The 13,268-nt window shown below is 46.1% G+C and overlaps 2 protein-coding genes across 47 annotated transcripts in view; one reads left to right on the top strand and one right to left on the bottom strand.

Moving 5' to 3' along the window:
• Positions 1-4,762, bottom strand: part of TDP1 (tyrosyl-DNA phosphodiesterase 1) — an 85,097-nt gene extending 80,335 nt beyond the window's left edge. For 7 of the 22 annotated variants that reach the window (XR_014811275.1, XM_084969993.1, XM_005666389.4 and 4 more), the window contains exons 1-2: positions 4,719-4,762; positions 2,655-2,759 (exon numbers count right to left, since the gene is read on the bottom strand). The gene's annotated coding sequence lies outside the window, so the exon portion shown is untranslated. Of the gene's footprint in view, positions 1-2,654; positions 2,760-4,534 lie in introns of all 22 variants that reach the window. The other 15 variants (XR_014811276.1, XM_013978377.3, XM_084969995.1 and 12 more) reach the window with 3 other exon arrangements.
• Positions 4,763-5,995: 1,233 nt separating this feature from the next.
• EFCAB11 (EF-hand calcium binding domain 11) overlaps positions 5,996-13,268 on the top strand; it is a 191,886-nt gene continuing 184,613 nt past the window's right edge. For 19 of the 25 annotated variants that reach the window (XR_014809093.1, XR_014809092.1, XR_014809094.1 and 16 more), the window contains exons 1-3: positions 5,996-6,183; positions 6,730-6,825; positions 11,232-11,277. Coding sequence is in view for 22 of the 25 variants with exons in the window: in XM_021099597.2 (XP_020955256.2) it covers positions 6,109-6,183; positions 6,730-6,825; positions 11,232-11,277 (217 nt within the window). In the remaining 3 variants the exon portion in view is untranslated. 25 annotated transcript variants of the gene reach the window in all.

The raw sequence follows: 13,268 nt of genomic DNA, 5'->3' as shown, positions 1-13,268 counted from the left end.
AGTACAACACCCAGAGGAAAATTACAGGACTCAAGAGTGTGCTGAGATGGTGGGCAGTGTCTACATTTTTGCTCTTTTAAAGACAAGGAGTTCCCATTGTGGCTCAGTGGTAAGGAATCTGACTAGCATCCATGAGGATGCGGGTTTGATCCCTGGCCTCGCTCAGTGGGTTAAGGATCCAGAGTTGCTATGAGCTGTGGTCTATGCAGGTTGTAGCTGCAGCTTGGATTCTGTGCTGCTGTGCCTGTGGTGTAGGCTGGCAGCTGCAGCTCCGATTCCACCCCTAGCCTGGGAACCTCCATATGCCACACTTGTGGCTCAAAAAAGCAAAAAAAAAAAAAAAAAAAAAAAATGAGAGAGAGAGAGAGAGACACACACACACACAGAGCAGGACCCGTTATCAGTGTGGACATCAGACAGACTGTAGCACTGTTTCAGGATTCCCATTCCTTTAAAACAAACAAACAAAAAGAGGCTTGACTCCACACTGAAAGATCTGCAAATGAGCATACTTTCAAGTTTCAAGCTAACAAAAAAGTTTTTTACAGTTATCTATCACTTTTTACAACTTCTCATCTTTTTTCAAGTTTCTCTGGTAAACGACATATCTCAAGGAGCTTTTACACAGAGTGCATCTAGATAATAATGTGACAGTTTCTCATGCCCAGGGTCCCAATCAACTCTACCTGCGTGGACACTTTGCCGGAACCTCAGGGACCACAGGTGGATGAGACCACTTGCTCTCGTAGCAGGGGCCTCGGCCTGTCCAGGTCTCGTTTTCTAAAAGGTCCCTGTCCTTTCCCCACTTCCAGGAGGTGTTAGAAGTCTCAGGACAGGTTTCTCCTCCCCAAATTGTTTCTGATCTGCTATCGGTTAAGAAACCAGAAAACCACGCTTGTAGGAACTGTATTGTTATAGTTCACAGGATCTAAGAGCCAGGTTGTCTCATGAAAGAGACGAAGACAAACTAGTTAACGCCTACTTAAACAGCTCAGTTTGTTTTTTTGTTTTGTTTTTGGGGTTTTTTTTTTGGTCTTTTTGCCATTGCTTATGGAGGTTCCCAGGCTAGGGGTCGAATCGGAACTGTAGCCACCAGCCTATGCCATAGCCACAGCAACACGGGATCCGAGCCGCACTTGCCACCTACCCCACAGCTCATGGCAATGCCGGATCCCTAACCCACTGAGCAAGGCCAGGGATCGAACCTGCAACCTCGTGATTCCTAGTCGGATTCATTAACCACTGTGCCACAGCGGGCACTCCAGTTTTTTGTTTGGGTCTTTTTTAAAAGCCTGAGTTCGAGACTATGGAGGCTGCAGTCACAATTCACTGTGAAGAAACCATTCTGTGGGTGAGTTTTGCAACTGAAAAATTACTGAAGAACCACCTTTGGAAAAATCTCTCGAATCCATTGAATTCTCAACCAGCTCTAAAGCTGGGCGCTTTGTAACAGAATCAATTGAGATTCCTCAGCCTGTTCTTTTTAGATTCCTGCCCCATTCCAATGCAAACAGAGGGTCTCAGGGTTTTTAGGTGAAAAAAAGGGTTCAGCTTCTGGCCTGAGAAAAGGAGCTATAGGCAGACCGTCTAGAAGTTACCACATGGCTCTTTCCAGATGAATTATGTATAAATAAAATGGAATTCAAAAACCCCGAGAACGGGGAAAGGGAGATATTTATTCCTCTTTAGGGACTCTGAGCTATTTAAGAGATTTCCTAAGAAGTTCCTGTCATGGCTCAGTGGAAATGAATCTGACTAGCATCCATGAGGACGCAGGTTCGATCCCTGGCCTCAATCAGTAGGTTAAGGATCCAGCACTGCTGTGAGCTGTATGGGTTGCAGACGTGGCTCAAATTTGGCTTTGCTGTGGCTGTGGTGTAGGCCAGCAGCTACAGCTCCAATTCGACCCCTAACCTGGGAACTCCTATATGCTGCAGGTGTAGCCCTAAAATAATTTTTTAAAAAAAGATTTCTTAAGTTTTCGGTTTTATCCTTATCCACATTTCTAGAATCACATGTGCAGGGGGAGTGGGGAGAAGGACAGAGAATTCCCTCCAACAAAGGAGAGAGGAATTTTCCAACAAAAGTGAGTAAAAAAATAAAAGTTTTGAAAAAGACATTTCCTAAAGAACAAAAGGTTTTGTCTGCTCTATACACAGTTTAAGTTTTGGATCAGCTCACAGCCAAAATAGGCCTGAGAGTTTAGTAATTAAAGGCAAAAAAACCTTTGTAACATGCTAATAAAACTGTACTAAATCACTGCGCCTAGAAGATTACCACACTCTTTATGCAGTCAAGGTGTTTAGCTACTGGTGAATGCCAAGATTCACCAGGAACTGACTTTTTACTTTGGAGAACTGGACCTGGTCCCGCATCAGAATTTTCTCTTACACAGGCCCAGGTTCCCTACCGTCTCCGAGAGCTACAGTAGTCAAGTCGCATAGCTTTACGAGGATGGAACCCAAGTGTTTTCCTCCAATTGTTTGTTTCTGGTTTGCCTTCCCAGGGCAGTGCCTGGCACGGCACAGGTCTAACATCACATTTAAGCGGTGACACCAGAATTGGAATTACAACCCAGATGCGCAGCAAAGTACAGTGTTTCCCAAAGTGGGGGTGACTGGCACCTGACGTTAATTATCACATTCTGAAAGTACCTCCAATTCCTGTTTAATCAAGGTGAAAGTTGCTTGCAGAAACGCCTCTATGCTTGCTTTTGAACAAATGACAGACTCTAGGCTCTTCTGCAGGCACCAGTAACACTGTAACACGAACAGAAGGTATCTTATGACTTCATTACATTTATGATAACTAAAATTTATGTCTTGGAGTTCCCGCTGTGGCTCAGTGGGTTAGCAACCTGACATAGTGTCCTTGAGGAATGGGGGTTTGATTCCGGCCTTGCTCAGTGGGTTAAGGATCTGGCGTTGCGGCAAGCTGTGGTATAGGTCACAGATGGGTCTCAGATCCGGTGTTGCCATCGCTGTGGTATAGGCCGGCAGGTGCAGCTTCAACTGGACCGCTAGCCTGGGGACTTCCATATGCCACAGATGCAGCCATAAAAAGAAAAAAAAAATTAAAGTTCAGGTCTTCAGGGCAGTGCTTATGTGAAAGTGAAGGAGGCAACCAACCACATTACTGCAACGTTAACAAAGACTGCATTAAGCTATAATGCCAAGCAGGATAAAAATCTAAAGAAATTCTCCCACCAAATGCCAACTCATAACATGAGAGCGTTTAGGGACTGAAAAAAAATTCGTGAATGTAAATGGATACTCCCCTTAAAGTTGCAAGTTTCTCCTCTTCCTCTACCATCCCAGACCCAGGGAGGGCATTATCTTACACTTCCAGCTGCTCCTTCTTACAGAAGTTGCTGACTATTAGGAAGGCATGGGAGTCAACTGAGGCCAGGTGTGGCCAGTAATGGGCAAATACAGACCCCAGTTTTAAATCCAGTCATTACTAGATGGCAAATGGACACTTTGGCAGGTTACTTAACTGCTGTGCCTCAGTTTCCTCCTCCGTAAAATGGGTATCATACCTACCTCCTGTTCCTTCAACAAATATTTATTGTGCAGCTAGTATGTGCCAAGCACTGAGAATAAGAAGTTAATATAGAAACAGTCTCTGTCCTAGAAAAGCTTGTTTTTCAGGGGGAAAGAGACGACACAAAGAGAAATGAACAAAAGACAAGATATCTTTACAGGTATTCACTACATTTTATAGGTAAGAGAGAGTAACAGAGATGCCCTTAGCTTGGAACATTCTAACACTGACGTGAGCTCTGGAAAATGAAAATGAACCAGCCAAATAACAGTAGGGGAGGGAAAGAAGAGCATTCCAAGTGAGGGAACCCAACCTGTGAAGGCTAGGCGGTGAGATCAAGGTTGTAGTAATTCCAAAAACAGAACGACTTGGGCAAGGAAGACAGGTAGGTGGTCCAGGATGAAGAGGGTAGGCAGGAGTGAGGGGTAAGCTAAAGATCCTGCATTTTATTCTAAGAATAGCCGGACCTCACTGAAGGGCTTTCATAAGCAGGGGAGTACCGTGGTCCAATGTGCCTTTTAAAAATATTACATTCCGTACAACTCTGTACCGAGAATCGTTGGGAGGAAGACAAAAGTCGAAGGAAGGAGCCTCCTGTTGGAACTCGGGTAGCTGAAGGCGGTGGGGATAGTGAAGTAGGCTAATTCGAGGGTACGTCGAGGAAATAAGGACAGCTACTGACTCTTCTGGACGCTCACTACGGGCCAGGCACAGCTTGAAGCGCTTTACTGGGTATACACTCATTTTACGCTCGCAATACGACTGTTTCCCTTTATGATGAAACTGGACACAGAAAATCTAAGTGCCTGGCATAGAGTAAGCGCCCAACATGCTAGCTGCCGAGACCATCCACCAGCTACGTGGAGAAGCCGAAATTGCAATCGGCGGAGGGGGACTCCCGCTGGCTGGACCCCGGTCTCGGCAGGACCAGGTGCTCGCGCCAAAGAGGCACTATTAGTGGAGAAAGCCGAGGCCCAAGAGGAGACCCTACCTAGTGTCTTTACAAGATGCTCCGCTCCCCTCCGGATCCGCCTCCAGCCCCACCAGGCACTGAAGAATTCGCGAAACCCGGCTGCCCGCGCACCAGGCCAGAAGGAGCAGAACCACGAGCCCGGTTCCCGCAGCCACCCAGGACCCACCAGAGGCCGCGGAACCCACAGCCTCCAAACACGCACCTGAAACCCCCAGAGCGCGCAGCCGCCTGAGCCCCCGCCCCTTTGCAGCCGCTCGCGCCTGCGCGCCGTTCAAACCCTCCGGGCCGCGGCGCGGGTCTCGTGGCCCTGCCCCTTCCCCTTCCGGGCCGTCCACCACCGGGTCCTAAAGCCCGCTGGATCTCGAGAGGTTGCAGGGGGCTTCCCCAGGAAGGGGCGGAGAGACCTGCCATCCCCTAGGTCTCCTCTTACTTTCCGGCCACGTCTCCTAAAAGGGGGAGACAGAGAAAGAAGTGTTTCCCCCAGTTCTTCGTTGGTTAATTAGCAAAACTCATCCCCTCTGCAGGAATTCTCATAGCCTCTGGTTGCCGGAGCTCGAGGCAGAGAGGTTTATTTTAAAGGCAGCGAGAGGCTCTTAAGGTTCAAGGAAGGGAATGGCTGAGACCGGTGTCCTGGGAGGAGCAGGCTCTCCTGGGGTGCAGACTGTAAAACCTGCTGTAAAATAAAAGGTTAAATGAGCTCCCTCAGGCTCAACCTCGAATGCCTGTTTTTTCGCTGACACAGGCGTGTCTGCTTCTCTGTGTGTGTGTGTGTGTGTTGTGGGGGGGGGGGGGTTAACCTGATTAAACCGATTTACCAGGAGAGGGGACTGAAGTAACTCCTTTGCAAAATGGAACCCTCGCCAAATTCCTTGCCTTTGATAAGGATATTAGCTGTGGCATTTGAGCTCAATGGTGTTTTTTATTAATTATTCTCGGAGTTTTCTTCAAACCAGGCGCCTCTCCTAGAGGACTGAATTGAATAACTTTGGTTCGTTTACTGAATGTCTGCTTTGTGCCAGGCACTATGCTCCAGCGCTAGGGTCATCCAGAAGAACAGAACAGACAAACTAGCTACCCCGAAGGGCTCGACCCCAATGACTTGCTGATCTGCACGTGAATCTTGGACTTGACTTGTTTGGATTGGCTCCTTTTACCTTCTTTTTGTGTCTTCTATAATGTTTAGCATAGCGTCATTGAGAAAAATTATCGAAAGTAATTTACTGCAAGGTATGGAGGCAGAAGATGAAAATAATGCAGGATACACTGAAACACTACCTAGCTGAGCTGGGTCCCCAGTCGCGCGCCAAGAGTTAAGGGGACAAGAGGGGCGGAGCCAAGGCTAGAAGCCGGCCTGGAGCCTCTCCGCCATAGGCTGTTCCAAGGAAACGTTATTAAACAAAACCTCTGGCCAATAGAACTGCGGGATCAACGCCGGTGGCTCGCAAGATGTCCAATAGGAGAAGAGGTTGGAGGTGCCCTGAAAAGTTCAGCTTCCTGAACTGCGGTGGGCTTGGCCAGCGATCTCCGATAAGGAGGATTCTGGCCTTGGAGGTCGTGGATTCACCTCTCTGGACTTGAGTGTGGCAGTCGCGATGTTTTTATCCCAGGCTGGGGCCCAGCCGCGGATGTGGGAAGCCAGCCCTTCGGAACACAAGAAATGGGTGGAAGTAGGTGTCCAGAGGGCTGAGTCTCGGACTTTAACTGGACCCTGGGGCTCTCACTTCCATCACCCCGCCTGGCCCTATCTCGGCCGGGTTGCACAGATAAGGACTGTGTCTTGGTTAATGGCTGAGCCTAGAGCTGCAAGCCTTCTGGATCCCGGTCCAGTGTTCTGGCTACTTCCAAGTTCCTTGTTTTCCTTGCGACATCGTCTATTTGTGATAAACCTGTAATCTGCATCTCTCCTCCCGCCTTTCAAAGCCAGTCGCTTGGCCTCACCTTCCTTAATCCAGGACTTACTTCGGGTTAGAATTTATGCCAGGGGTTTAAAGGAATTAATCTAGCGATTAAGTCGTTTGCACTTTTTGGCGGGTAAATTTTAGCGCATCCTTAAGATTTCTTGAGAATTAAAATTAGGTAATGAAATTCCATTTCTGAGCCCTACTCCTCGGCTGAGTTTTAGATTTGGGAGGTCTAACTTAATATATAAGTAATAAAAATAATAGAAGAAATAGTTTCTGCCTTTTTAACTAAAGGTATTTAATGTTCTTTAGGTATTTAAAGCATGCGATGAAGATAACAAAGGCTATCTAAGCAGAGAGGACTTTAAAGTTGCTATTGTAATGCTGTTTGGTTACAAGCCCTCCAAGGTAGAGCTTTCTTTTGTATTTGGGGCTGGGGCAGACAATGCAGTAGTGGGTGGATTCTAAATAATGTGCCGAGTGCCAGCTTGGGATGTTTATAAAGCAAACTGCTGCCTTCTGAACAATTTCAGAGATGTATCCAGTGCTATATTTTTCTTTCGTCTTAGGAACCCAACTCAGGGATGAATTAGAATCCATTAAGACCAAGTCACCACCAAGCTGCTAATTATAATAAGTATGAGATTCTTCTGATGGTTTCAAGAGGGAAGCATGGGAGGGGGATGTTGGTAACAGGAGAAATTCTCAGAGGACATGACATGCAGGGTTTTTGTTTTTTGTTTTCTTAAGTTAAAAAAAATGCTCCGTTTAAATTATAAAAACAATGCATTTAATAGTCAAAAAATTAAAACAGTCCAGAAAAGTATAAAAGCCCCTTCCTACCTACCAAAGGGTCCCACTCCACAGGAGTTAGCTTTATTGAATTTGTGTATCATTCCCAAGTGTCGCATGCATGACAAGCATGCCTAGCATTCCATTGAAAACATAAGTGGGTGCAGAGTGTGCTAATTTTATTTTATCTTGCTTTTTTTAACTTAACCACAGAAGAGCATAAAAGCACTCCCCACCACATTTTACAAAATAATTGCTTAGTATTTTCTTTAGCTAGTTTCCTTATTTTGTTCATTTTTGACTGTCCATTATTTTTCATTTCTACAAATACTGTTGCAAGGAGCATTCTTTTATAACTATATCTCTGCTTGGGGATGTCTATCTGTGGAACAAATTCCTAGAAATACAAGTGCTGGGTGCATTTCAAACTTTGTTGGGCATTGCTCTGTAGGAAAGGTTGCACTGATTAAGGAGAGTTGAGCTGAACTTCCCATATAGTACATTTAGTAGGACAGGTCCGTCCCCCCCCCCCCCCCCCCCGCTGCTCTTCTTATCTCTTGCATCCATTCTAGTAATGGATCCCTCTTACAAAGCCACTGAACTGGAATTAATGAGAGGCAAGATCTTGTCCAGGTTTAAGAAATTCAACTGCAGGCATCAAACAGAGGGAGCACTCCAGGAGGTATCTGGAATACTCCCTCCTGCCCTTGTTGGACCAAAGGGGTTGGCAACCACTTTGGCCCAGCTGTTCTTCACAAGTTGGCTCTGTCATCTGGCAAGTCCCTCGAAGCCAGGGACCACATGATGTCCCACTTCTCCATTCTTCATTATGTTTAAATGCATCACAACTTCATTGTGAATATGTTCTGTGAACAGAAATATGTCCCATGAACAACAGCCCAGTAGGTTCAGAGTAGTTCAACTGCTAGGGGATGCTCAGTTACTGAGAGGTGGATTGTGGAGCTCAGAGAAGCAGTCAGGAGTGGCTCTCAGATATTGCAGCTCTCCTGTTCACCTGCAGTCATTTCAGCTGGAGTCCAAAGCAGCTCAGCTAAATTGACTCAGCCTTTGAAGCATTGGCTTTTTTTTTTTTTTTTGTCCACACCCAGGGCATGTGGAAGTTCCTGGGCCAGGGATTGAACCTACACCACAGCAGTGACCCAGGCCACTGCAGTGACAATGTCAGATCTTTAACCTTCTGTGCCACAGGAGAACTCCTGAAGCATTGAATTTAACCTGGGTTCGGCTCGAAAGATACCTGGTCTCATTCTGCCTTTATCACCCTTGCATCTATTTACTTGGATTTTTTTTTTTTTTTTTGGCTTGTCTTTTTGTCCCTTTAGGGCTGCATCCACAGCTTTTGGAGGTTCCCAGGCTAGGGGTCCAATCTGAGCTGTAGCCCCTGGCCTACTCAGAGCCACAGCAACGCTGGATCCGAGCTGCATCTGCAACCTACACCACAGCAACCTACACCTATGTCAGAGCCACAGCATTGCTGGATCCTTAACCCACTGAGCGAGGCCAGGGATCAAACCCGCAACCTCATGGTTCTTAGTTGGATTCTTTAACCACTAAGCCACGACGGGAACCCATATTTACTTGGCTTTAATTTTAGAACCTAAGTGAGGAATTTAATGACAAGTGTAGTGATATGGTAATATACATATATACATGCCTTCCAGTTTAACAGATCTTTACTTTTATATGAAGTTGAGGTTTGGGGTTTTATTGCTTTTTTTTTTTTTCCCTTCTCTTTCTATGGCTGTACCTGCGGCACATGGAAGTTCCCAGACTAAGGATTGAATTGGAGCTGCAGCTGCAGACTTTTGCCACAGCCACAGCAATGCCAGATCCAAGCTGCGTTGCATCTGTGACCTACACCACAGCTTGTGGCAACACCAGATCCTTAACCCACTGAGCAAGGCCAGGGATTGAACCCACATCCTCACGGACACTATGTTGGGTTCTTAACCCACTGAATGACAGTGGGAACTCCTGGGGTTTTACTCTTAAATGTTGCTTGTGAGCAAATGAAATATTTACTGAATGCCTGAGTGCAGGTCATGAAGCAATAAGGCACTAATGTAATAATCACTTCTACATTCATGTAAATGCTTTTAGAATGAAATTTATTAAGTGTTCCCATTTAATAAAGGGAGCACTTGCTATTTGCTAGAGATATAAAGATGAATAAAACATAGACTGGAGTTCTCGCTGTGGCACCGTGGGTTAGGAAGCCAACTGCAGTGGCTTAGGTCGCTGCAGAGGTGCACGTTCAATCTCCAGCCCAGCACATGGGTTAAAAGGATCCAACTGCTGCCACAGCTGTGGCATGGGTTTGATCCCTGGCCAGGGAACTTGCACATGCTGCCGGCATGGCCAAGAAAAAAAGTAAACAGAAAAATAAAAAGTCGTTTATAGAACGAAACAAAACACAGACCTTACTTTGAAGCAGTTCACAGTTTAATGTAGAAAGACTTATAAACTACGATAAATCTTAAGAGAGGAGATTAAGGACAGAGTGAAGGAGACGAGGAGGGTCTGCTTCTAGCGGTCCTGGGAGCCTGGGCATCATTTAGTCCAGTGGAGCTAGACGTCTCTTCCCTGAAGTGCCTGGGAGCACTTGGTGGTGATGGGAGAAGTTAGGCCTTGGTGATTGATTGGGTGCACAGGCTGTATCGGAGTAATGTGACCACAGAGCTGAAGGGGTCGTGATACCACCAAGTAAGAGAATTGAGGAAGAGTCGGTCTGGGGGGAAAGGCCCTGAGAGCCGATGGGACGTGTTGAGTTTGAGGAAGCCACGAGCCCTCTAGTGCACTCACTGTCTAGGTTCTGCGCTGGGTGAGCAGGTCACTGTGGTGAAGATATTCTCTCAGGTGGTGCTGCCCCCCCCCCACAGGCAGGGATCTGAAACTGGGTGGAGAGGTGAGGGCTGGAGATAGATTTGGGGTTCCTCACAGGTGAAACGCCAAAGAAGGGTATGCAGCGTGTGAGGGGCCGCATCCTGAGGGGAGGCAGGGGCTCCAGGATGGAGATGCACCGGGAACTGGTTATCTGGACAGGGCAGAGGAGCCAGAAACATGCCTGGCATGGAATCCAAGGTGGAGAAACTGTCAGATGTTGCCAAGGTTCTAATTCCATGATGCTTCTCAGGCCCTTGTAACAATGTGGGGACATGCTTATGTTTTAGATGTAGGCATTCCCGTTGTGACTCAGCTGGTTAAGAACCCAGTGTTGTCTCTGGAGGATGCAGGTTAGATCCCTGGCCTCGCTCAGTGGGTTAAGGCTCCTGCATTGCCGCAGGTTGCCTCGTAGGTTGCCAGGTGCGGTTGCAGCCGGTGTTGCCATGGTTGTGGCACAGACCTGCAGCTGCAGCTCTGATTCGACCCCCAGCCTAGGAACTTCCATATGCCACGGGTTTGGGTGTAAAAAGAAAATAAAAAATGTAGTGACGGCACGTCCCCAAACTTAATATATAGCGTGTTCTCAAAGAAGTATAAAAAATGCATAGAAAAAAAAAAAAAAACCTATACTAGGCTTCAGTGTTGACAATGGTTTCCATTGGCTGGCTGGCTTTTAAAATGATTTTCTTCATAATTTTAAATTATTTTTCATGTTTCTTACATTATGTTACTATTACAGTTAGGAAGAAATTTACATAAAGCCATAGATAGCCCTCACTGCAATAATTGCCTGTATTTGTCTAAAACAGAAAAGTTATCTCTTAGTTGTGCTATTTATGTGACAGTCAAGTTGATTTTATATGATTCAACTGTTTTGGTCATTGGAGTAAAGTTTTGGGGATCTTTAGAGTCTATAACAGATTAGTGCCTTATATCTTATTGATAGAAGACTAAAGCGACTATTAGATCTGTGCCGTGACATTATTTGTCTGCTGGACTCAACAGAGTTGGTTTCTCATAAAATGGATTCCTCCCCCAAACCCCAGGAACTAAGAATGTGCACTGTGGAAACATGCATTTGATGGAATTCTATAATCCTATTCTTTTTTCTTTTCTAGATAGAAGCTGATTCTGTGATGTCATCAGTAGAGCCAAACACTTCCGGTAATGTGCAGGTTAATTTTTAGTACCTTTATATAGACGTTAATAAAACTAAAACTAAGACTGAATAGACTGTAAAGCCTTGTGTTTAAGCAGATCTTTGTTTTGTTTCGCGTTACCCCAAAGAAAGAGGTTTGGTTCTTTTAATTTTGCTTAGTTAACATATTCATAAGTATGTGTTTATGGCAGGAAAAATTTAAACCATTGAAAAGCGTAAAGACACAATGTTGCTTGTAATTGCAACATCCCAGGGATTTGTCTGGGTTTTCTGACTTGAGCAGCTAAGTGTACAGAAGTGGCACTTACTGAAATGGGAGAACTGGGGGAGAAGATTTTGGGTTTGGGGAGACCAAGAGTTTGATTGTTTTGACCACACCCATGGCATGCAGATGTTCATGCCCCAGACGGAAACCTTGCCACAGCTCTCACCAGAGCCACAGCAGTGACAAGGCTAGGTCCTTAACCCACTGAGCCACAAGGGGGCTCCCAAGAGTTCAGTTTTGAATATGTTATGTTTTAAGTTTGAGAGTTTGGTTCATGACGTCAAGGCAGTTGGGCTTATGACTGTGGAATTCAGAGGGATGCTCTGGGCTGCAGAAATAGGTTTGGGAGTCAGCAGCTTGTGGATAGTTTTGGAGCTGTGGGAATGGATGAGACAACATGAGCAAGAGCATGGACTGAAAGATGTCAGGTAGAGGATGACCAGATGGCCGAGGGGACTCAGGAGGGGCCCCAGGGCAGGAGGAGAGTCAAGAGTGTTTGATCAAAAGCCAAGAGAAATGGATATTTCAAGGAAGAGGGGCGGTCAACACCATCAAATGCTGTTGAAAGTTCAAGTAGCAGGGGACCTGGAGAGGATCCCTGTGGCACTGGCATCCTGAGAGTGTTGGGTGATTTTAACAAGAGCAGCGTCAGCACGTGATGAGGGCAGAGGCCAGGCTGCAGTGGTTTGAAGATAAACGGAAAGTGAGAAAGTGACAATGTGAGTAAGTCAGTCTTTCAGTAGGTCCAGAGTGGCTGTGGATCAAGAGTCCTTTTGTTTGCTTTTTTTCTTTTTTCTTTTTCTTTTGGACCACGAAGATGATGTTTCCAAGCTTAGCAGAATGACCTCGCGAGGAGGGAAAAGGGAGATGAGAAAGAGAGATGAATACCTATTGTTTGAGGAGACGGGGTCCAGAGATTGGCTTCTCAAAAATTACTGTTTGGGGGGGAAATAATGTAACGCTTATGAAAAATCACAAAAGTACAGAGAATAGCCATGGACCGCCGGTAGCCAGATGCCCTTACTGTTCATCTTGTACTGCATTCGCCTTCTCATCCGAACTTCCTGCCTCTTCCTCCTCCTCACGCTGAGCCGTCCAGAGCCAAAGCTCCAGGAGAAGTTTGTATCAATACTTGTTTTACCTTCTCTACCGTTTATATTCCATGTTGTCACTTGACCTAATTATGTCCTTACTAACATCTCTGCTCATTTAAAACCGGACCTAGTCCTCGCTGTCATGTCTCTTTAGCCTCCTTTCCTTTTTTTTTTTTTTTTTTGCCTTTTTACAGCATTGATATTTTTGAGGAAATAGCCCACCCCTCACTGTTTAGTTTTTTTGGGTTTTGTTTTTTGTTTTTTGTTTTCTTTTTAGGGCCACACCCTCAGCACGTGCAAGTTCCCAGGCTAGGGATCGAATCGGAGCTTCAGCCATGCCAGACCTGAGCCACCTCTGCGACCTACACCTCAGCTTGTGGCATCACCAGATCCTTAACCCACTGAGCGAGGCTGGGGATCGAACCCACAACCTCATGGGCGCTATGTCGGGTTCTTAGCCTGCTTAGCCACAGTGGGAACTCCTGTTTTGTTTTCTCAGAGCAGCCCTCCTCTTGTGTTTGCTTGACATTTCTCTGGGATCAAGGAGAGGTTAAGCATTTTCCGCCAGGATCCTGTTTGGATGCTCTGACCCTCTCAGGGCGCCACATCTGGAGGCCACAGTGTCTGTCTGTCGCTC

The sequence above is a fragment of the Sus scrofa genome, chromosome 7 (genome assembly GCF_054392235.1).
Source record: "Sus scrofa isolate SSC_HxYL_T2T_F1_AM1 chromosome 7, Sscrofa_HxYL_maternal_Yorkshire_Landrace_v2.0, whole genome shotgun sequence".
Lineage (NCBI taxonomy): Eukaryota > Metazoa > Chordata > Mammalia > Artiodactyla > Suidae > Sus > Sus scrofa.
Note: the sequence above shows the minus strand (reverse complement) of the source record. Positions and strands in the feature narration are given on the sequence as shown.